At 42.8% G+C, this 22,607-nt stretch overlaps 1 protein-coding gene across 5 annotated transcripts in view; it reads left to right on the forward strand.

Moving 5' to 3' along the window:
* Positions 1-22,607, forward strand: part of LOC146007943 (peroxidasin homolog) — a 106,244-nt gene that overhangs the window by 69,516 nt on the left and 14,121 nt on the right. For 2 of the 5 annotated variants that reach the window (XM_083146734.1, XM_083146737.1), the window contains exons 15-21: positions 397-1,897; positions 3,047-3,181; positions 6,053-6,261; positions 6,446-6,560; positions 6,755-6,836; positions 20,517-20,571; positions 21,418-21,876. In XM_083146734.1, the coding sequence (XP_083002860.1) occupies positions 397-1,897; positions 3,047-3,181; positions 6,053-6,261; positions 6,446-6,560; positions 6,755-6,836; positions 20,517-20,571; positions 21,418-21,506 (2,186 nt within the window). In that variant the 3' untranslated portion in view covers positions 21,507-21,876. Of the gene's footprint in view, positions 1-396; positions 1,898-3,046; positions 3,182-6,052; positions 6,262-6,445; positions 6,561-6,754; positions 6,837-20,516; positions 20,633-21,417; positions 21,877-22,607 lie in introns of those variants that run through there. The other 3 variants (XM_083146735.1, XM_083146736.1, XM_083146738.1) reach the window with 3 other exon arrangements.

Raw genomic sequence — 22,607 nt, forward strand, 5'->3', positions numbered from 1 at the left:
TGCAGGCGACCCTTTAGGGCTTGGAACTACTTGGAGGCAGGCGTCTCTGTTGCCTCTGGGAGTTACACCCCTGGTGACGAAAAACGTAGTGCAGGGGGTGGATCGCTAAGCACAAATAAACATACACGTTATCACGTATGTAATATATGTCCCCGTGATCAGCAGCGATTTTGTTTCTGTGCAGGGTAAATACTGGCTGCTTTATTTTTACACTGCAATATAGATATCAATTTGAAGTACAATACAAACCCCACCCAATGCATATAGTTTTGTCCATTAACTGTGCCTTTGCGAGTGAACCAGAATAACCCCCTTTGTCATCTTTTTTTTTATTTTTATTGTCATTTAAGTTCTTAATTTTCAACTGATATAGTGATTCCAGTATTATTCTTGCAGACTATCACTACAGTGAGCTGGTCTCCCCTCACTACATCAACATGATTGCCACAGTGTCTGGCTGTACTGCACAGAGACGGGCCCCAAACTGCTCCGATATCTGTTTCCACCAACGGTACCGCACTCATGATGGCACCTGTAACAACTTTGAACACCCAATGTGGGGGTCGTCAGTCACTGCCTTCCAACGTTTGATTAGACCTGCTTACCAGAATGGATTCAATCTCCCACGTGGATTTGGTGCCTCAGAATCTGGGGTCCTCCCTTTACCTCTTCCCCGCTTGGTGTCCACTACAATGATTGGCACAGAGACTATTACTGCAGATAACCAGTATACACACATGCTCATGCAATGGGGACAGTTCCTGGACCATGATATGGACCAAACTATACCAGCCCTAAGTATGTCTCGATTTAGTGATGCTCTGCCTTGCAGCCAGGTGTGTACTAATGACCCCCCCTGCTTTCCCATCACTATTCCTGAGAACGATCCTCGAGTGAGCAGTGGGCGCTGCATGTTCTTTGCACGATCCAGTCCAGTTTGCGGGAGTGGAGTGACCTCCCTTCTTCTGGACTCTGCCTATTATCGAGAGCAGGTGAATTTGATTACCTCCTACCTTGATGCTTCTAATGTTTATGGAAGTACTGAAGAGGAATCCCAGGAGCTGAGAGATATTCATAGCCAGAGGGGCTTGCTGAAAGTGGGCAATATGGTGTCTAGTTCAGGAAAGCATTTAATGCCCTTTGCTAATGGGCCTCCTACAGAATGTATGAGGGATGAGCAAGAAAGCGCTGTTCCTTGCTTTCTGGCAGGAGATCACCGAGCCAATGAGCAGCTTGGCCTTACCTCCATGCACACATTGTGGTTCCGGGAACATAATCGTATTGCAGAAGATCTACTGAAACTCAATCCTCACTGGAACGGGGACAAGGTTTATCATGAAGCTAGGAAATTAGTGGCTGCCCAAATGCAGCACATCACATTTGCCCACTGGCTTCCTAAAGTATTTGGAGAAACTGGAATGAGCATGTTGGGGGAATACAGAGGCTATGACGTGAATGTTAATAGTGGTATTTTTAATGCATTTGCCACTGCTGCTTTCCGATTTGGGCACACGTTGATTAATCCCATTTTATTTAGACTAAATGAAAGCTTTCAACCCATCCCACAAGGGCACCTCCCTCTACACAAAGCTTTTTTCAGTCCATTCAGGCTGCTACAGGAGGGAGGAATAGACCCAGTGCTGCGTGGACTCTTTGGGGTTCCTGGAAAGATGAGGGAACCCACAGCGTTACTGAACCTAGAGCTTACAGAGAAGCTTTTCTCTGCTGTACATTTGGTGTCTTTAGATCTTGCTGCAATTAACATCCAGCGGGGTCGAGATCATGGCATCCCTCCTTACAATGACTACCGTGTTTTCTGCAACCTCACTTCAGCTAAGGACTTTGAGGACCTACAAATTGAGATCAAGAACCAGGATATAAGGCAGAAGCTTCGCAGGTAAGGAAAATCCAATTTATATTGTGAGCTTTCAGAATGGTACAGTAGCTAGAGTTATGCACCCAGAGTTGAGTCATAACAGGGAAGGAATATGATGATTCCTTTAGCCTGGGGTCCATACTTTTTTGCCAATCAAAAACATTTTGGTTCTTAAAGGACTACTTTTTATAATAAAATAAATAATATTTATATATATATATATATATATATATATATATATATATATATATATACATTTTATTTATTTTTATTTTTTTAAAGGTAGTCTTTAAGAACTATATATGTGTGTGTACAGTATATGTGTCGGGCCTAAATTGTGATAATGCAGTTTAGGCTACAGTGCATATTAGAGAATAAGTAAAGGTGCCCATACATTAGGCGGACCCAATTCTCCTGCAAGCCACCCGGCAGCTACCCTGGAGGCTCACATACCATTTGGCACTTGATGTGCCACTTTTTTACATGTGCGATATGTCACATGTAGCTGGGGAGCTGCAGCGGGACGGCCGGCGGGTGCTGAGCAGCGGGCACACCGGGCTGCGCCGGGTATTACAATTTTAAAAACATTACTGGCCACTATCTGATTGACTGAAAAAGTGCACTCTCAGCCAATGAGGGGCCTCCCTTCAGGGCTAGTCATTTGACACTTTTACACTTTTTTTTTTAAATTAATACCTGCTGCTGCCTGGCGTGCCCATCTTGATGATCACCGCCATCCCCACTGCTCCTCCTCGCCCACCACTTTTCAGCACCCTCCGCCTAGAGGTGGGACATACAGAAAGGAGTGTACCAACAGTGCACTACCGCTGGCACACACCTCGGAATCGCACCGGATACATCACGGGTGCTAAAAAGTACCCACGATGTGCCGCTGATGGGTCTGATCCAACAGGTTGTACCTGCTGCAGGTTCAATCTGAAGGGTCTGACCCGATATGCACGAGACCTCGCATCGGGTTGAATGAGGTGTCAAGCACATCCGATTTGGGCGATTTCTCGGCACGATCATTCGGAATCAGGCAAAATTGCCCCATATCAGAAAGTGTATGGGGCCTTAAGTGCTCTTCGTGTAAATCTTTCAGCATAAATTTTAACTAATGTTCATGCCCAAGTTTCTAATAGCTTTAGTATTCAATCTACCCTCTTCTAGCCTGTATGGAACACCTATGAATGTGGATCTTTTCCCAGCACTTATTGTGGAAGACTTGCTTCCTGGATCTCGGCTGGGACCCACTCTAATGTGTCTTCTAGTTACTCAGTTCAAAAGACTGCGCGATGGAGACAGGTAAAGGATGCAACTTGTCATGGTAACTGCAATAAACCATTTCTGTTTATCCTGATAATATTGCTTCGATCAGGCCTAGCAAACCTTTGGCTCTTCAGCTTTTGTGACACTACAAGTCCTAGTATGCCTTGCAACAGTTTTAATATTGGGGTATGCTAAAACTATGGCAAAGCATGCTGGGATGAGTGGTTTCACAACAGCTGGAGAGCAGCAGGTTGGCCAGGCCTGGTTAAGATGATCTGATTGCACAGGGATTCAAGCCTGTATTGGGCTCCTCTGAGAAATGTATATCTATCGCATTTAATCAGGCATATAAATTATGTGTGTGTATGTATATGTATATATGTGTGTGTATGTGTGTGTATGTGTATATATGTGTGTGTATGTGTATATATATATATATATATATATATATATATATATATATATATATATATACAGGGGTGACGACCGGCACTTGGCACATCAATGGATAACTGGGAGGTGCCTTCCAAAAACTTGATATAGTATTGGTGATCAAATAAATGAAGACCGGAGGCGGCACTCACAATGGGTCAAAACAAAGCAAACTGTATTCAAATCATGTGGAAAAACATCACAGTGACAACAATGTCAGCAAAACGTGTGTCGACCGTTTCGAGGCTTGCGCCCCTTCCTCAGGACAGCTGACTGTGTAAAAGAGCTTCAACAGCAAATAGTGCACTGCACTATTTGCTGTTGAAACTCTTTTACACAGTCAGCTGTCCTGAGGAAGGGGCGCAAGCCTCGAAACGGTCGACACACGTTTTGCTGACATTGTTGTCACTGTGATGTTTTTCCACATGATTTGAATACAGTTTGCTTTGTTTTGACCCATTGTGAGTGCCGCCTCCGGTCTTCATTTATTTGATCACCAATACTATATATATATATATATATATATATATATATATATATATATCAGCAAATCCCTGTGGCTTTGGAAATGAAGAAGAGGTGGCACTCCAAGGGTTTGTATAAAGAAAAGTATTTTTATATTTTCATGGTGATTTATATGGACATCATCGACGTTTCAAGGCAGTTTGGCCTTTTCATCAGGATGTAATCCAAAGTGCAGATAGTGCTGTGCAAAAAAGATCAGAGCTGCTGCTCTCTTACCTGTTTTAATGGCTTGTGCGTGTCCGTGTGTCTCAGCGTCTCTGGCGTCTGACGGAGCCGTGCTTCTGGGTGCCTCGCTTGTTGAATGTGTGTTGTATTACCCGGTGCCTTCCTCTTGGGGTCATCAGACCTTACAGATATGGCGTACAGACAGGCAATTTCTCAGGATTTCTTGTGCAAACAAACGTGGTTTAATTCAAACACGATCCAACATGTTTCGGGTCAGGCCTGTCCTCAGGGATCCCTTGATCCCTGAGGACGGGCCTGACCCGAAACATGTTGGATCGTATTTGAAACGTAACGTAACGACCAAGTGTCACTCCCATATGGCTGCTCCACTGAAAGTGCCTTTAAGTCAGCTGCTGCCACAAATAACCGTGTCTGTCTGGAACATTTTGTTTCTGTGCTCTGCATTTATAAACTGCTCAGCAGCAACACAAAATCCAGAGCTGTAGACAAGGGTGTAACTACCATAGGTGCAGGGGGTGCAGCTGCTATCGGGCTTAGAGCTGAGAGGGGCTCATCTTCCCTGTGTAAGTTACATGTGTTATATATACATTTATCACCATGGTTGGTACATAGGGGCCCTTACAAACTTTTACTATGGAGCATACAAATATCTAGTTACGACCCTGGATCAGGGTTGCCGACCCTCCCGGAATTTCCGGGAGTCTCGCGAAAATCGGGTCCCCCTCCTGGCCCCCCGGAAAGGGTGGGCAACCCTCCCGGATTCAGGGGGGACCCCCGCTGTCCCCTGGATTGCGGCATTAAAATGCCGCAATCCTCGGGTCTCAGAGGAGGGGGCGGAGCTAAAATGACAATTGCGTCATTTTAGCCCCGCCCCCTCCACGGAGATCCGTGAATTCGCTGGTTTAGCATCATGGGGCGGGGCTTAGTGATGTCACGCTTAAGCCCCACCCCCTGAGCGGCTGCTGAAACTCTGAATAATAAAGTCGGCAACCCTGCCCTGGATGTGGACTGCTTTGTTTCTGTGTTAATACAGTTTTCTAATCTGTCAAATCTAGTCAACTGTGCCAGTGATATTAACTTTTTGCAAGGTTAAAGTATTTAGCAATTGTGTGGTAACACTGTTTAATACATGCCCCTTATGTATAAATTATTAATGTATAATCTTGTATTTAGACCTAACTTTATCCCATTAAGTTGCTGCCTTTATAGCATACTGTATGTTTGGCAGATGTGTTTGCACTGGAAGCTGACATTTAGAACATCACATGTTGGGAACTGCTGTTTAAATGCTCTGTAGAGTAATATCCTGTACAAACAAAAACCATGTATAAATAATCATGGTGGTGTATTTTTACAAGCAGTTTGTTTTCCAAAATGAACACGGTCCCTAAAGCCCCATACAGAACGGGGCTTCTGATCGATATCGTTCACAATATCCTCTAGTCTAGTGTGTACACTAAATATTGTTAACAATGCGTGCTCCCACATATCGTTAACAAGGATTAATGTCTTCTGAACATGCAATTCCATTTGGCTATATAGCCAAACAATCTACAAGTTCAGCGGGTCCCGGTGAAGTCACTTAGCGATATCGTTCAGTGTGTACAAACAACATCGGGACCTGTGGCCAAAATTGTTAATTATATCATCTGCAGGCCCCATCATTTAGTGTGTATGGGGCTTTTTGTTATTATCCTTATATTGTTTGAAATGTTTCGCTTTCAGCATGTTTCATATTTCAACACCGCAATGTGTTTCCTGCAGATTCTGGTATAGTAACTCCGGTGTCTTCACTCCAGCTCAACTCGCCCAGATAAAGCAGACATCCCTGGCTAGAATCCTCTGTGATAATGGGGACAACATTCAGCATGTCCAGAAGGATGTTTTTCGTGTGGCCTCCTTCCCCCAGGGTATGCAGAAGTGTGAAGATATTCCCAGTGTGGACCTAGGTCCCTGGAAAGAATGCTGTGATGGTGAGTGGGATGGGTCTGGTGTGTGTATTGAGATTCTCTATGTTTTCCTCATAGATGGTTCTTTGTAAGGAGTGCTTTGTTAATCCTGTTTAATATATGTTACCTGATGTCAAACCACTTTTTCATGCAGTATTGTTTAATGTGTCTATATTAACTTTCTACCAAATGTTTTAATATGAACCAGATTGCGGGACAAGAGGTCCCTTTGATGCTTCACCTCTACATTTCCGGAGCCGGAGGGATCAGAAATTCAGCTACACAGAGCATCTTCCCCACCGATCCACTGCAGAAGATCCCAGGTGCGTTGTGGTTTTCTCTTGTACTTCTTACGACAGGTCCCCATGACCAGAAAGTTGGCATAATGGTAACTGATGTCCTGATGGCTAAATTCCACAATTGGTGTAAGTTACGGCTGGATCTAAGATCTCTATTTTGTACTGCGACCAGACATATACATTTTCCCTATACTGTACATCCTGCATCTTTATTTCAGACTGAAGGGTCTTCCTGAAGACAATCCTACTGAAGATGTTATGTCCACACTGAAGAAAACCATCTCTACACTGCAAGAAAAGGTAAGTCTGACACTGATGAGATGAGCAAATGACCACTCTCTAAAGAGGAAGTGTTAACGACTGTAAAATATATTCATTGGCTAAAAACAGCATCCAAAAACACAAAATCAGCCTGTGCTTCCCTGTTCATGCTAATAGTGCATATACTGCTTAGTAGGCAGCATGCTTGCCCAGGCAGCATTTTTTTCTTTAATAACAGAGTCAACAACAGTGACTGTACTATCTGACTGCAGAACATACCACGAGTGGCGCTGAGAAGGGGCTAGCTACTCTTTACCTGGGCCTGTTAGAGGCAGATTCAGATCTCATGGGGCACTAGGCAAGATACCGGTTTGGTGCTTTCCTCCCTCCATCAGTCTGCTGATAAATGCTCAGCTGTGTGAACATCAGCATAACGTACAAATCTGTATCCGGCTCTAGGCCTTTTGGAAGTAGGCTTAATATCTGGGTCACACAGACTGCCTACTTTACTTTACAAACATAAACTATCCTACCAAAGAACAACAAAGGGACTTTGGGAGTGCGGGCAGGTATATGTGATGTCATGATGTCACTCTGTAGTCACGCAATGCTCCTCTGGGGATTCAAACAGTGTATCTAAGGGTTAACTGCAGCACTGGTTATATATGTACCAGACTTCTTGCAGGATTTGCAGTAAAAAAATATAAAATATTTCCAATATGGATTTTTAGAATATACAGTCTCCACAATTTTCTTAAAAAATGTTTCTATTTTATTGCCCTCTATACTTTTACATTTTGTTTGGTGCACCCAATATTAAAAACTGGGTTGTGAAGAGTGCTGTAGAACCAAAAACAGCCACGCACACAAGGGTTAAAACCAAGGGCTTTTTTTGTTGTGGAATGTGTGCTGGTTGTAAACAATGTAAAAGTATAGAGGGCAATAAAATAGAAACATTTGTATCGACGGTTACTGGGGAAGAATATAAAGGTGCCCATAGACGGTCCGTTCCCGGACCGTCCGTTTTGTACTATGTGATGCGCGCTCCAGCGCATCACATAGTACGGTACAAAAAGTATGTGCTGCACATACTTTTTGTACTAGCTAAACTTCGCATCGGATCGCATTGCATGCACACCGCATGCACTAGGCATGCGATCCGATGCGAAGCGTGCTAATTTAGACCCAAACGGATCCGTTTAACGGACCGTGTATGGGCCCCTTAAGATAGATCACTTTGTTACATGTAACAGTTATGATTTTATTTATTTCATTCAGTGTACAGGCAATAAACAGTACGTCGGTAGAACCAGCCGACAATTTAACCCCTTCCCGACATTTGACGTACATTTACGTCATGGCCGGGATGTACTTCCCGACACATGGCGTAAATGTACGTCATGACTTTAAAGTGCCACCGCGTCTAAAGACGCGGTGACAGAGGGACGATGTCTGCTGTCCCTGACAGCAGACATCTTCCCTCATTGCCCAGGGGGGGCAGCGATACCCCCCCCGTTCGGCGATCGCTGTGATTGGCTGTTCAATGTGAACAGCCAATTACAGCGTTTTCTGTGTACCGGCGAATAACGTTCGCCGGTGACACAGGGATCGGTGGTGATTGGTGCTGTAAAGTACAGCACCAATCACCACCGGGTGTAAGGGTGACACTGGTGTCACCCCACCTCACCCCACCTGCCCCCAAAAGGCTGTGATTGGTCCGTCGGACCGACGGACCAATCACAGCCATTTCACCTCAGATGAGGTAACGGAGACAGCCCTGCAGCCGCCATTCCGGTCAGGAACAGCGTGCAGAGCGGTCTCCGTGCCCATCTGTGCCCTATACTTACCTGATCGTTGGTGGCATCCGTGCTGCCAGCTCCTGGTGTGACTTCCTTGTGACTTCCTTGTGTTGCTGCTGCTGCAGCAGCGTCATTGTGGCAGAGATTTAAATTGTGTGCTATTATTTTGTGCTATAATTTTGTATCTGCTCCCCCCTGCTGCCCCCCTTTTGTGCTGATCACTATAAACTAAGTGATCAGCACCTTTTTTTGGAGTGCAGGTTTTTTTTTTTTTTTATATATACCCTTTCAGGTTGCACCCACAGTTGTGTGCCTGCTGCCCCTCACTGCTAATCAGTGTTGCATCACTGTGTTGCATCACTGATCAGCAGTTTTTTTTTTTTTTGGAGAGTGCTGTGGGGTTTTGTTTTTACACCCACGGTGCTTTTGTGGGTGTCCTGTGGCTGCTGAGCGCTGATCAGTGACGTACATCACTGATCAGCATTTTTGGCACAGGGTTGATCTAATTTTTTTTTTTTTTGATCAAATTTCTGTTGCCTTTGAGTCATCAGCAGTTTTTTTTAATTTTTTTTTTTTGGAGAGTGCTGTGGTTTTTTTTTTTTTAAATTGTTTTTACACCCACGTTGCTTTTGTGGGTGTCCTGTGGCCGCTGAGCGCTGATCAGTGACGTACATCACTGAACAGCATTTTTGGCACAGGGTTGATATAATTTTTTTTCCAGCAGTTTTTTTTTATTTTTTATTTTTTTGGAGAGTGCTGTGGTTTTTTTTTTTTTTTTATTGTTTTTACACCCACGTTGCTTTTGTGGGTGTCCTGTGGCCGCTGAGCGCTGATCAGTGACGTACATCACTGAACAGCATTTTTGGCACAGGGTTGATATAATTTTTTTTCTGCAGTTTTTTTTAATTGTTTTTTTTTGGAGAGTGCTGTAGTTTTTTTTTTTTAAATTGTTTTTACACCCACGGTGCTTTTGTGGGTGTCCTGTGCCCGCTGAGCGCTGATCAGTGACGGACGTTACTGACCAACATCTGTGCTCAATTTTTGGCGCAGGAGCTTTTTTTTTTCTTTTAAACTTACACGTGTTAAAGCACTACATACACACTACATACCCCCCGTGTTGAAATAAAGTTTGTACCCCCCCTACACTATACACGTGTTGAAACACTACACTTAAAAATAATAAAAATGTCCCAATCATCGCAAAGACTGTTTTCAGCGGAGGAGGCATATGCCCTTCTTGCCTCTGACACTGACACAGCCAGTGAAGTAAGCGATGAATTGGCATTTGTCTTAAGCTCCTCTTCCTCCTCTAGTGATGAGGGACCCCCTCAAAGACGCCCCCGTAGAGCAGCTGAGACCCCCCCCCCAATGATTGATCTCGTATGGACCCCACCACCAGACAATTTTGAGCCCCAGGTTCCTGAGTTTTTGGCCAACCCAGGAATCCAATTTGATAGTACAGGCCTCAAAGAAATTGACTTTTTCAAAGTATTTTTCTCTGATGATTTTATAAATTTAATGGTGGACCAAAGTAATTTATATGCCCAGCAGTTTATTGCCCAAAACCCCACGTCATCATTTGCTAGGTGGACCCCTGTAGATGCAGTAGAGATGATGACGTTTTGGGGTCTGGTGTTACATATGGGCATAGGTAAAAAGCCAGAAATTAGGCAATATTGGAGTACAGATGTTCTGTACAGCACCCCACTTCATCGTATGGCCATGACCCGGTCTCGTTTTGAGACGATCCTTAAATTTTTGCATTACAACGATAATGCACAGTGCCCACCCAGAGATGATCCCACCTTTGACCGGCTATTCAAAGTCAGGCCGGTCATTGATCATTTCAGCGCCAAATTTGCTGAGATGTACATCCCCCAAAAATTCATTTGTGTGGACGAGTCACTTATACATTTTAAAGGAAGGGTTAAATTCCGCCAGTACCTTCCCAATAAGAGGGCAAGGTATGGCATAAAAATGTATAAGCTGTGCGAAAGTACCTCAGGGTACACCCACAGGTTTAGGGTATATGAAGGGAAGGATTCAAGAATTGAACCGCCAGAATGCCCCCCCTCCCTCGTAGGTGTTAGTGGAAAGATTGTCTGGGATTTAGTGCACCCCTTCCTGGATAAAGGTTATCACCTCTATGTAGATAACTTTTACACCAGCATCCCCCTGTTTAAGGCCCTTGGTTCAAGAGGTACAGCAGCTTGCGCTACTGTGCGCAAGAACCAAAGAGGCCTCCCAAAAACGCACGTTGCCCAATTACTGAGAAAGGGTGAAAGCAGGGGAATATGCACCGAAAATATGTTGTTGGTCAAATATAAGGACAAGAGGGATGTCCTTATACTGACAACAATTCACGGAGACAGTACCACCTCCGTCCCTGTACGAGGTACCAGTACCCACACCTCAAAACCTATTTGTATCCTAGATTACAATAAGTACATGGGCGGAGTGGATCTTTCAGATCAGGTACTGAAGCCATACAGTGCCCTGCGGAAAACAAAAATATGGTACAAGAAGCTGGCCGTGTATATCATCCAGATGGCACTGTATAACGCTTACGTACTATTCCGTTCTACCAGCCAGACGGGGACATTTATGCACTTTCAAGAGGAAGTCCTAAAGGGCCTAATATTTGGGAACCAGCAGGCTGAGGGCCCCAGTACTTCTAGTACTGGCCCCAGTACTTCTAGTACTGGCCCCCGTATTGTATCAGGGCAGCATTTTCCAAACGAAATCCCCTCCACTGGAAAAAAGGGCAGGACACAAAAAAGGTGCAAAGTTTGCTATAAAAAGGGAATACGAAAGCAAACTATTTTCCACTGTGAAACTTGCCCCGACAAACCCGGCCTATGTATGAAGGAGTGCTTTAAAATATACCACACATCTATGGATTATTAGGTTCATCATTTCACCGTGCTTCGGGGGTCTTGCTAATGCGACAAAGCACCCACCATTCATTCCACCAGAATCTATGCTGCAAAATTCAAATATCACTCCTTCCCTTCTGAGTCCTGCCATGCACCCAAATGGTATTTTTTGGTCACATATGAGGCATTGCCGTACTCGGGAGAAATTGGGGCACAGATTTTGGGGTGCTTTGTCTCCTTCATTCCTTGTGAAAATGAAAAATTTTGAGCCAGAACTGCATTTTTGTGTAAAAAAATTTAATTTTTCATTTTCACAGCCCAGTTGTACCACAATTGGTGAAACCCCTGGGGGTTTGAAATGTACACTATTACCCCTAGATGAATTCCCTGAGGGGTGTAGTTTGCAAAATGGGGTCACTTGTGGGGGGGTTCCACTGTATTGGTGCTTCGGGGGTCTTGCTAATGCAACATAGCACCCACCATTCATTCCACCAGAATGTGTGCTGCAAAATCCAAATATCACTCCTTCCCTTCTGAGTCCTGCCATTTTTGGTCACATATGAGGCATTGCCGTACTCGGGAGAAATTGGGGCACAGATTTTGGGGTGCTTTGTCTCCTTCATTCCTTGTGAAAATGAAAAATTTTGAGCCCGAACTGCATTTTTGTGTAAAAAAAATGTAATTTTTCATTTTCACAGCCCAGTTGTACCACAATTGGTGAAACCCCTGGGGGTTTGAAATGTACACTATACCCCTAGATGAATTCCCTGAGGGGTGTAGTTTGCAAAATGGGGTCACTTGTGGGGGGGTTCCACTGTATTGGTGCTTCGGGGGTCTTGCTAATGCAACATAGCACCCACCATTCATTCCACCAGAATGTGTGCTGCAAAATCCAAATATCACTCCTTCCCTTCTGAGTCCTGCCATGCACCCAAATGGTATTTTTTGGTCACATATGAGGCATTGCCGTACTCGGGAGAAATTGGGGCACAGATTTTGGGGTGCTTTGTCTCCTTCATTCCTTGTGAAAATGAAAAATTTTGAGCCAGAACTGCATTTTTGTGTAAAAAAATGTAATTTTTCATTTTCACAGCCCAGTTGTACCACAATTGGTGAAACCCCTGGGGGTTAGAAATGTACACTATACCCCTAGATGAATTCCCTGAGGGGTGTAGTTTGCAAAATGGGGTCACTTGTTGGGGGGGTTCCACTGTATTGGTGCTTTGGGGGTCTTGCTAATGCCACATAGCACCCACCATTCATTCCACCAGAATCTGTGCTGCAAAATCCAAAAATCACTCCTTCCCTTCTTAGTCCTGCCATGCACCCAAATGGTATTTTTTGGTCACATATGAGGCATTGCCGTACTCGGGAGAAATTGGGGCACAGATTTTGGGGTGCTTTGTCTCCTTCATTCCTTGTGAAAATGAAAAATTTTGAGCCAGAACTGCATTTTTGTGTAAAAAATGTAATTTTTCATTTTCACAGCCCAGTTGTACCACAATTGGTGAAACCCCTGGGGGTTTGAAATGTACACTATACCCCTAGATGAATTCCCTGAGGGGTGTAGTTTGCAAAATGGGGTCACTTGTGGGGGGGTTCCACTGTATTGGTTCTTCGGGGGTCTTGCTAATGCGACATAGCACCCACCATTCATTCCACCAGAATCTGTGCTGCAAAATCCAAAAATCACTCCTTCCCTTCTGAGTCCTGCCATGCACCCAAATGGTATTTTTTGGTCACATATGAGGCATTGCCGTACTCCGGAGAAATTGGGGCACAGATTTTGGGGTGCTTTGTCTCCTTCATTCCTTGTGAAAATGAAAAATTTTGAGCCAGAACTGCATTTTTGTGTAAAAAATGTAATTTTTCATTTTCACAGCCCAGTTGTACCACAATTGGTGAAACCCCTGGGGGTTTGAAATGTACACTATACCCCTAGATGAATTCCCTGAGGGGTGTAGTTTGCAAAATGGGGTCACTTGTGGGGGGGTTCCTAACTTTTAACATCTTATGGTGCCTAGAAACCTACATGGTGCCTAAAAAATAATCTCATAAAAAGGAGGCTCCAAAATCAAGTAGGTGCTCCTTCTATTATGAAGCCTGTGGTTTGGTCAACGTGCACACTAGGGCCACATATAGGATATTTATGAAAACAAAAGAATTGGGGGAATCAATTTTTAGTCACATTTCTCTAGTAAAATCTACTGTGTTCCTTAGAAAAATGTATTAAAATTGAAAATCTGCAAAAAAAATGAAATTTTGAAATTTCACCTACACTTTGTTTTAATTCCTGTGAAACACCTAAAGGGTTAACAAACTTCCAAAATTCTGTTTTGAATACTGTGAGGGGTGCAGTTTTTGAAATGGCATCATTTATGGGGGTGTCTCACATACAAGTCCCTCAAAGTCACATCAGAACTGAACTGGTCCCTAAAAAAATCAGTGTTTGAAATTTTCTTGAAAATTTGAGAATTTGCTATTCATATTTTAAGCCTCCTAGTGTCCAAAAAAATTAAAAGGAGGTTAAAATAATGATGGAAACATAAAGTAGACATATGGTCTATGTTAGTTATTAACTATTTTGAGTGGTGTGATTATTTGTCTCACAAGCAGAAAATTTAACATTTTGAAAATTGCTAAATTTTCAATTTTTTTACGACATTTTGGTATTTTTCACAAAAAAACACAGACTGTATCGACCAAAATTTACCACTAACTTGAAGTACAATGTGTCACGAGAAAACAATCTCAAAATCACTGGGATAATTAAAAGCAAAAAAAAGTTATCCCCACTTAAGTGATACATGTCAGATTTGAAAAAAAGGGCTCTGTCAGGAAGGCAAAAACAGGCTGCGGCGGTAAGGGGTTAAAATTAGGCTAAGGGAACACCTTAATAACATAAAGAAAGGTGTTGAAACTCATTGTATGTCAGCACATTTTAAAAATGAGCATAAATGCTCACCCAACAGCATAGTAAGTTTTAAAATGATTATTTTAATTAAAGGTAAATGGAGGAAAGAAGATAAGAAAAGTGATCTGGCATGTGCAAAATGCGATGGATTTATGACCTAGACACACTATATCCAAAAGAGTTAAATGGGGAATTTGAAGTCAAGTGGTTTTTGTGACCCTACCCCCCATGTTTCCCTCTTGTTCCTATTAATTTTCTATATATTATCATATTGCTAGGTTTCTTATAAAAGAAAAAGACCATTAATGTATTGTAGGTACACTGTTTGGTTTAGATGAATGAATCATATGTTCTAGAAGTAAAGTGTCTCATAAATAGACAAAAATGTATGTAGGTCTTTGGGGTTTTTTTCATGCTATTTTAGATGTAGTTATTACTTTAAGAAATCCCAGAGAGATGTATAAGGTATAGGAACCACCCGGGAACAGGTGAACTGGACTTCCTGGAGGTATAAATGATTGAGCGCTACGATCTCCAGCTGCACCTTGAGAAAGACCTATCCTAGGTAAAAACACGTTGGTGAGCAGCTGGAGACCGGAGCCTGTGAGAGAAAGCCACCGCACACAAGGGGATTAGTGCCGGAGCCGACGAACGTGAGTTTGTGACACCCGCTGCACCGGGCGGCTTTACAAGATCTAAAGCTTTGTTGGAGGTCTCCTGAGCGACACAGCATTTATACAAATATCTTTGCCATGAGACCACACCGATCTGCAGGCACTAGCAGAAACCAGATGGGAGGGTGATACGTGCACTAATACATCTAAAAGCTGTTCACCTAGCTTGGAGACACCAGCCCCTCCTTTCTATTCAGTCCCAACACACGGGGGAAATCTGAAGGATAGCCGCAGTGGCAGTGCGGCGTCCAGAAGAGGAATCCTAGTGTGAAAGTGGATCATATAACATCTAAGGAATGAAAGGATAATATCACGTCCCCAGGAGGTCTGGTGAGCTTAAAAGATTTTTTTTTCGATTAAGGAGAAGGAACTGTTTTTATGTGTTTATTTTTTCTTTTTTCTTTTAAAAAATTCTGATCTGTCGGTTTGTGGAAAAATAAAGAGACTGTTATTTTTAAGAAAATTGTGGAGACTATATATTCTAAAAATCCATATTGGAAATATTTTATATTTTCTCCTACATATGCTACAAAAAGTCTGGTACATATATAACCAGAGCTGCAGTAACCTTTAGATACACTATTTGAATTGTTTTTGGAAACATAATAGGATTGACCTTTCCGATTAGGGTTCAGCAGTAGCAGGTGAATAGAGCGCTTGAGACTGTTTGGACTGATTTCTTTCAAAAGCTCCTCTGGGGATGTTTTGTATGGCCAGGATATCTTTATGGGGTCCCCCTGGGCCCTAGGCAGGCACCTAGGTTATATTGTGGAAAATCCACCTCTGGATCCTGTACCACTTGCTACTTGTTCATCACCACTTGCTATAGCAGCCTGTCTTCCTCTTCCGGCGTGTTGTGCAGCAGCTGAGGGGTCAGGATCGCACTCCACAACCCCCCTCTCATCTGCCCCTAGTGGACCACCAACTGGTGCCCCACATAGTCTATTTTGTTTCTAAGATTTTTAAATATACAGCAAACAATGTACGTAGAATAAATGCACTCAATGGCATATGATATACAGTAGATAACAGGAATTTTTGCATCAAAGCTATATATTAAGCTTTATTTGGCCAAGAGGTTCAAGATATGAATGTTTCTCAGCAATCTGAACAATAACAAAAATACATATTTTTAAAATATTGTTCTACTAAAGGTTATTATAATAACTAGGTTTCAACTGGGCAAAAAAATATTTAACCCCTTTTTAGTCCCTTTGGAGAAGAATGTGAAAAAATCCATCAGGTCCAAGGAAGCAGATCAGGACAGGAGAGTTCACCAACTTTCTCAATGGTGATGCTTTGTAAAGGGAAGGTGGACGGATTGCCACAAATTGCATAAAGAAACCACCAACTACAACACCAATACAATTCTGTAAATCTACAGACCAAGGTCCTTATTCAGAGTTGACTGCTAATTCGAGAATTCACAAATTGAGTGATTATCAAATGGCTGCACATGCGTATCAATGAAATTGCGCATGTGTGAGAGGAATTACCACCACAAAATGTATTGTAATCCTAATCCTCTCGCAGTTTAAATAGCAGGAAGCTGGTGTTTGGGGGGGGGGGGGTAGTAACCTGTTCTTTTCTGGGTGTGTCTAAAAAACATAGGCATGCCCAGGTGTATACGAGGTGGGTCTGTGATGACTACTTCCACCCTGTTTCAGTCACACATTAATGAAAGCCTCAGGTTACTCACATTTGCGCAGATGGCAAAAACGGTTTGATGGCTCACGAATTACGTATGGATTTGCGAGTGGATTGCGATCCATTCGCATTTCTGCAAAGGGCGTTTCTTTTTCTTTCTGGGCAGTGGCTTCCTCCTCACAGTCCACTGCGAATTCTCACATTACCCATCAACTCTGAATCAGGCTCCAAGACCTTTAATTTGATGTATGATGTGCCCTGTTTAGGCAATGCATCATAGAAATAAGTCACACCATAAAAGTTGTCCTCCTTTTTAGATGATAGATTTTTGTGTATGTTCTAGATCACCGATATCATCTGTCACCATTATTGTGGTGGTTTCCCATTAAAATGTGAAAGCATTATAATAATAATAAACATTGTAATGGAAAAATAGAAGAGGGTATAGGTCTAATTGTTCCAAACCTCTTCCACTCCAGTGTAGCCAATGGCTTGAATCATAACCACAATAGTATGTGCTGCATAGAACAGAAATAGCTTTTGGCTGTAGACTTTTGTATCCAACAGAACTCAATAGAGAGATCACTGTGTAGCACAGGTCCTTAGAGAGCCAGTGACAAGGACCTGTGCTACACAGTGATCTCTCTATTTAGTTCTGTTGGATACAAAAGTCTACAGCCAAAAGCTATTTCCGTTCTATGCAGCACATATAAAAGCGACGGCTCACTTTAGACTACACCCTGCAGAGTCTTGTTGGAATTATGTGTGCAGTATATGCAAAATCGGCGGCCTAAGAAATCTCTGTCACATGTAAACACCTTCTTGCAGCATCTTATTGGAATTTTTATATAAAATCGGCGACCTAGAAAAGGTTCTGTCGCATTTAAAAACAATGATTAGATACCATCACCGTCATTTTTTCAGAGGATCTAATACCTCTAGAGATTTGTTCATTGCCCCTGATGAAGTCCTGAGGGACGAAACGCGTTGGGCTGCGGATCTTTCGTTTGACACCTGTGAAAAAGCTGATGACTTATGAAACCCAATAAATGTCAATTTGTTTTTTAAAAATTATTTTTTATTGAGTGAAAAAGTTTTTAAATACCAGTGTCATAAGCGCACCTCCTATCCTTTGTTTCTATGGTCTTCCCTGTACCTTTTTAACAGCAAGGTTCTATAGGGGTGCTGCTCTCTTTGTTTAAGCGCAATATTAGGGACACTATATTCTATAAATATATATATATTTATCTATCACCTTGTTATACCAATTATACCGGTATCCAAATTACCAGTGAGCCATGTTTCTATCTGTATATGTGTGCACTTTTCTCCTATTGAAAATTATTACAAAGGTTTTGTATAATGTTTCTATTGCCTTCACTTTTCTTTACCATTTCAGGTGCTGTATATATTGTTTTTTCTGCCACTTACAATTAAGTAATATGTACCAATTATTGCTTTGCTGTGGACTGTAGTGTTGCATTTTGAGTTTGGGGCAGGAGAGTGGGCAGAGGTGCCTCCATTTGCAAAAATGTAGGCATGTTGCTGGTGTGTAGTGGCTAGGAAGAGGTCCGGGATCTTTCCTGGCCTCTGCGACAGGCGGCTTGTGCAGCGCTGTAGGTGCCATAAGCCGCCTGATGGTGGGAGAGATCCGATGCTGCTTCCTAGATAGCAGGTCAGCTCACTAATGCAGCAGACGCCATCCGCTTGTTATAGACACATTGGAGTATAGTCAATGCTGGGGGATGAGGGGGGTTTGTACAGCGAGGATGGCTTTCTTTTTAGCAAGGAAAAACCATCCGTGCTGTCCAGCCCTGGCTGCTCGCCACATTCTATGTTCCGGGGAAATTATCGCCACCAGATGATGGCGAGGATTCCCCGGAAAGGCGAGGTTTGCCGCAAATGCAGTGAGCTCGCTGCATAGAGCGGCAAGCCTTGCCACCTTGAAGGCAGCACTCGCCGTTTCCGCCTCGCCTTAGGGACCAGGCGAGGTGGAAACGGTGAGTGTGGGAGGAGCATTGAATACTGGTGGGGGACTATCGGCTCCCTGTATAGCTGACCGTCATTATAAACAGAAGCACATTATTTCCACTGATTATTTACTACCACAGATTGGCACGAAGTAAAATATCCTGTTCAGTATTATGGGTAGCAGTCAATTCACCAATGGACGTTTTACGGATGGTCATTCTACCGACACCCGTTAACCAACATGGTCAATATACCAACATTCATTATGCCGACATGTTCAATTGACTGACATGGTGAAAATACTGACATTTAACTTGCTGTCATCTCAACATGTCGAGTTTTCAAGCAATTTTAGCCCAAAAACTGACTTTTTGTACTTTACCATCACAGTGGACCTGAAGGGGCAATATAATAATGTTCTCTGAAGCATGGCGAGCGCAGAACACTTAGACAATGTCCATGTTAATCTACAGTACCCACAGAAACACATGCCAATATGTTGACATGTCGGCATGTTAAATGTTGGTATTTCGACTATTTTGGTCAGTTGTCTGCATAATGATTGTTGGTATATTGACCATGTCTGTGTTTTGACTGTCTTCCAATGGGTGTCCGTATAGTGACCGTCGGCAAAACATATGTCGAGACATCATACTGAACTTGGTATTGTAGTGTATTGTCATTTTAGGGCAGTGATTCCCAAACTGTGTGCCTAGGCTCCCTGGGGTGCCTTGGGACACTTGCAGGGGTGCCTTGGTTTGGTGGACCAGGATCATTTCATATTATTTATGGTCAACGTACCAGGCAAAACCAGTGCTGGTGGCTGCCACTCATAATATACAGTATGTGAACAAACAGAAGCAAATCCTGACCCTCACCAGATAACTGTGACATATAAACACAATGCACTTAATTTAATATTTATTTTTTTCTGAATTTCTCGATAAGAAGCATTTGGCCTAGGGGTGCCTTGAAAATATTTTGATGCTCTAGGGCAGTGTTTCCTAAACTTTTTTCTCTTTTGTACCCCTTGATTAGGCTTTTTATTTATAAGTACCCCTCCTCACAATTTGACATTTCCACAGTACTTATGAGTGGAAGTGAGCAGTATGCGTGTCCTAATATTAAGGAGTAGCCGTGGACTAGTATATGGTCAGGAATCAGGTCTGTCTTTGTCTGGCCGCTGGCAGTGGATTGTCTCCAGAGTTCCCGCTAACGCCTGTAGGATTAATGCTTCTTCCACCCATGTCAGTGCGGGGCAGATGTTCACAGGTAGCTCTCAGTGAATTGCTGGTTGGGCAAAAGCACGAGGAGATGCTGATGACGCTGCAGATGAACCCAGAAATGACACAACGTGGCTTGTTTCCATGCCAATGGTAGACTTCTTTTGCCATTGGGAGACTTTTTCTTCTTCCGCCATTACCAATATTATTTCCAAGTACCCCCAATTGATCTGTACAGTACCCCCAGGGGTACTAGTACCCCAGGTTGGGAACCACTGCTCTTGGGCGCCGTGATTCAAAAAAGTTTGGGAAACCCTGTTTTAGGGCATATTAATTGAATAATCCGTAAGGTGTCCATACACGGTGCGATGGTCGATGCGTTTTGAACTTTTTAACTCAAAATGCATCGCATATCGCAAGTCAAACAAGTATATGCATGCAGTACTTTTTGTACTAAATTGCATCGAATCTAGTTCAAATCACACACTGTTTTAGCTTATCACATGCGATTTGAACTAGATCTAGTACAAAACGCATCGAGCACACATCCCACCATGTGTGGACACCTTTACATATACACAAAATATTGATGTATCACATTTTCTGTTTGTTAAGGTGCAGGCGATTGAAGCTCAGCTGAGGCACTGGCAGCGGATGCTCCCAGATACAGGTGCAGAAGGCCAGAATCTGCAGCATTAATATTTTGCAGGAGGTTGTTTGATATATAGACAGTAAGTAATGAAACGTCCACTGCAACAACACTATCGACCGTCACATCAGCCTTGAGATCACTCCAGGATGTGTATATATATTTTGTTCAAAGTACGGATGATATCTTGACGCTTGTTTATTCATCATAACCCAATTTCACATCACTGTATGTAATCCATCTATCACCCATCAGAACACTAAAAGAGTTCCAGATTTACTTACTGTTGCTGCTATTCAATTCTACCCTTCATCCAGGCTCCAGTGATGACCATTATCGGGACCCTGCAGTGCTCATAGCTCTGTGTTGGCTTTTAAGTAACGCTATTCTGTGTGATGATACAGATAGCTAAACCTATGCTATTGTTCAATGTACCCAGACATAAATATGATTACTGGGTCAGACACCACAGTAGACCAGAACTTAAGACTTAAATCAAAACTACCAGCCCATTGCACACCTGTACTGCATTCCTTATTTGGGTTGGTTCACGGGCATGCACTGGTTCCTAGTGAATTGATGGACTGAGGGGTAGATTTATTAAGCTCGGTGAAGTGATAAAGTGTCTGGTTTTTATCACCGGCCAATCAGCTCCTACCTGTCATTTTTCAAACCAAGCCTGTAGCGTCACAGGTAAGAGCTGATTGGCCGGTGATAAAAAACAGACACTTTATCACTTCACCAAGCTTAATAAATCTGCCCCTGAATACTGTATCAAACACCACAATGGTAGCTTCCTCTTTGTCACATTTACAGTATATTGAATTAACTATACTAAACACCGTGTTTTTATGACTGTCATCCCAGTGCAAACCAGCAAAACGAAGATGATTTCAGGTGCGAGTCTTTGTGAAGAGGAAATTGCGGTCCTCTGTGCTGCAGCGAAAGTCTCTTAAATCCTGCCTCCACCTTTTTTTCTCTCATCCTAATTAACTAATTTCTGCAAAACATCTTTGTGTACTGGCACGCTCAGTCAGTACAATGCAAAGTATCTTCCATGCCCACCACCTGCCTGCGGCCTGTGAAAACTTCTGCAGGAATGTGGGCATCTGGTTGCACAGGCCTATATGTCCGAGGGAGCAGTTGATGTGGTTTTCTCTAGGCCCACAGTTGGGACCCAGCTGGCTTTGTATTTGTACAGCACATTGGATGTTTTGTGCTATAAAAATGACCTGTGTTTTGTGAACGTGATGGGATGCGTAAGACCTATTATTGAACTTTGGATAAGTACCATGATCTATCATAAGACTGAACGAAAAAAAAGAACATGGTCTCCCTTCAGCCTCCCGGAAATTGGTGGAGGAGAGTGAGACTGGCCGAATCTTAAACTGGACAAAAGTTGCTAAGTACTTTTTTTTTTGGTAGGAACAGAATATTTTACCCACTGGAAAAAAACTATCCGTATATTATTGTCAATCATGGTGCTCGGTGATGTACTGTAACCCTGTGTTTGTGGTGACTATTCTAATTTTGCAATAGTGTGCAAGCTTTTTCTTCTATTCTGTTTTGGCTTCCAAAAGAACTTGCTTTTATGAGATGATCCTCCCATCCGGGTGCCTGATGACGGTCCGATGTTGGTCCGTCATACCACACCTCTCCTATACAGAGCTGTAATTTGTTGACCTTACATTAATACAGTTTTGTATACATATTTTATAGAACGTTACATATATTTTTGTCACTTGTGTATTTCCTAGACTGTACGCACACACACTGTAACAATATTTTATTACAGAAATGCAATATTACTAGAATTTAATAAAAAATCTTTTCATTTTGTTCAATGTTTATTTTTAATACACATACTGATTGGCTTGTCAACACTGAATGTGTGTGTGTGTGGGGGGGGCAGTTATGAATACTGTAAGTTCATGTACACTACTAGCCTGGAGCATTGCAGTGGTGGGTTACAGTGTCAGGATGTTCAATTGGCTGCATCCAGATGTCTGCAGCTCTGCAGTTGTAGAGTTGCATTGTGCCAGAACCCTCAGGAATTA

Source organism: Crinia signifera, chromosome 6, assembly GCF_055691185.1.
Source record: "Crinia signifera chromosome 6, ASM5569118v1, whole genome shotgun sequence".
Classification (NCBI taxonomy): Eukaryota; Metazoa; Chordata; class Amphibia; order Anura; family Myobatrachidae; genus Crinia; species Crinia signifera.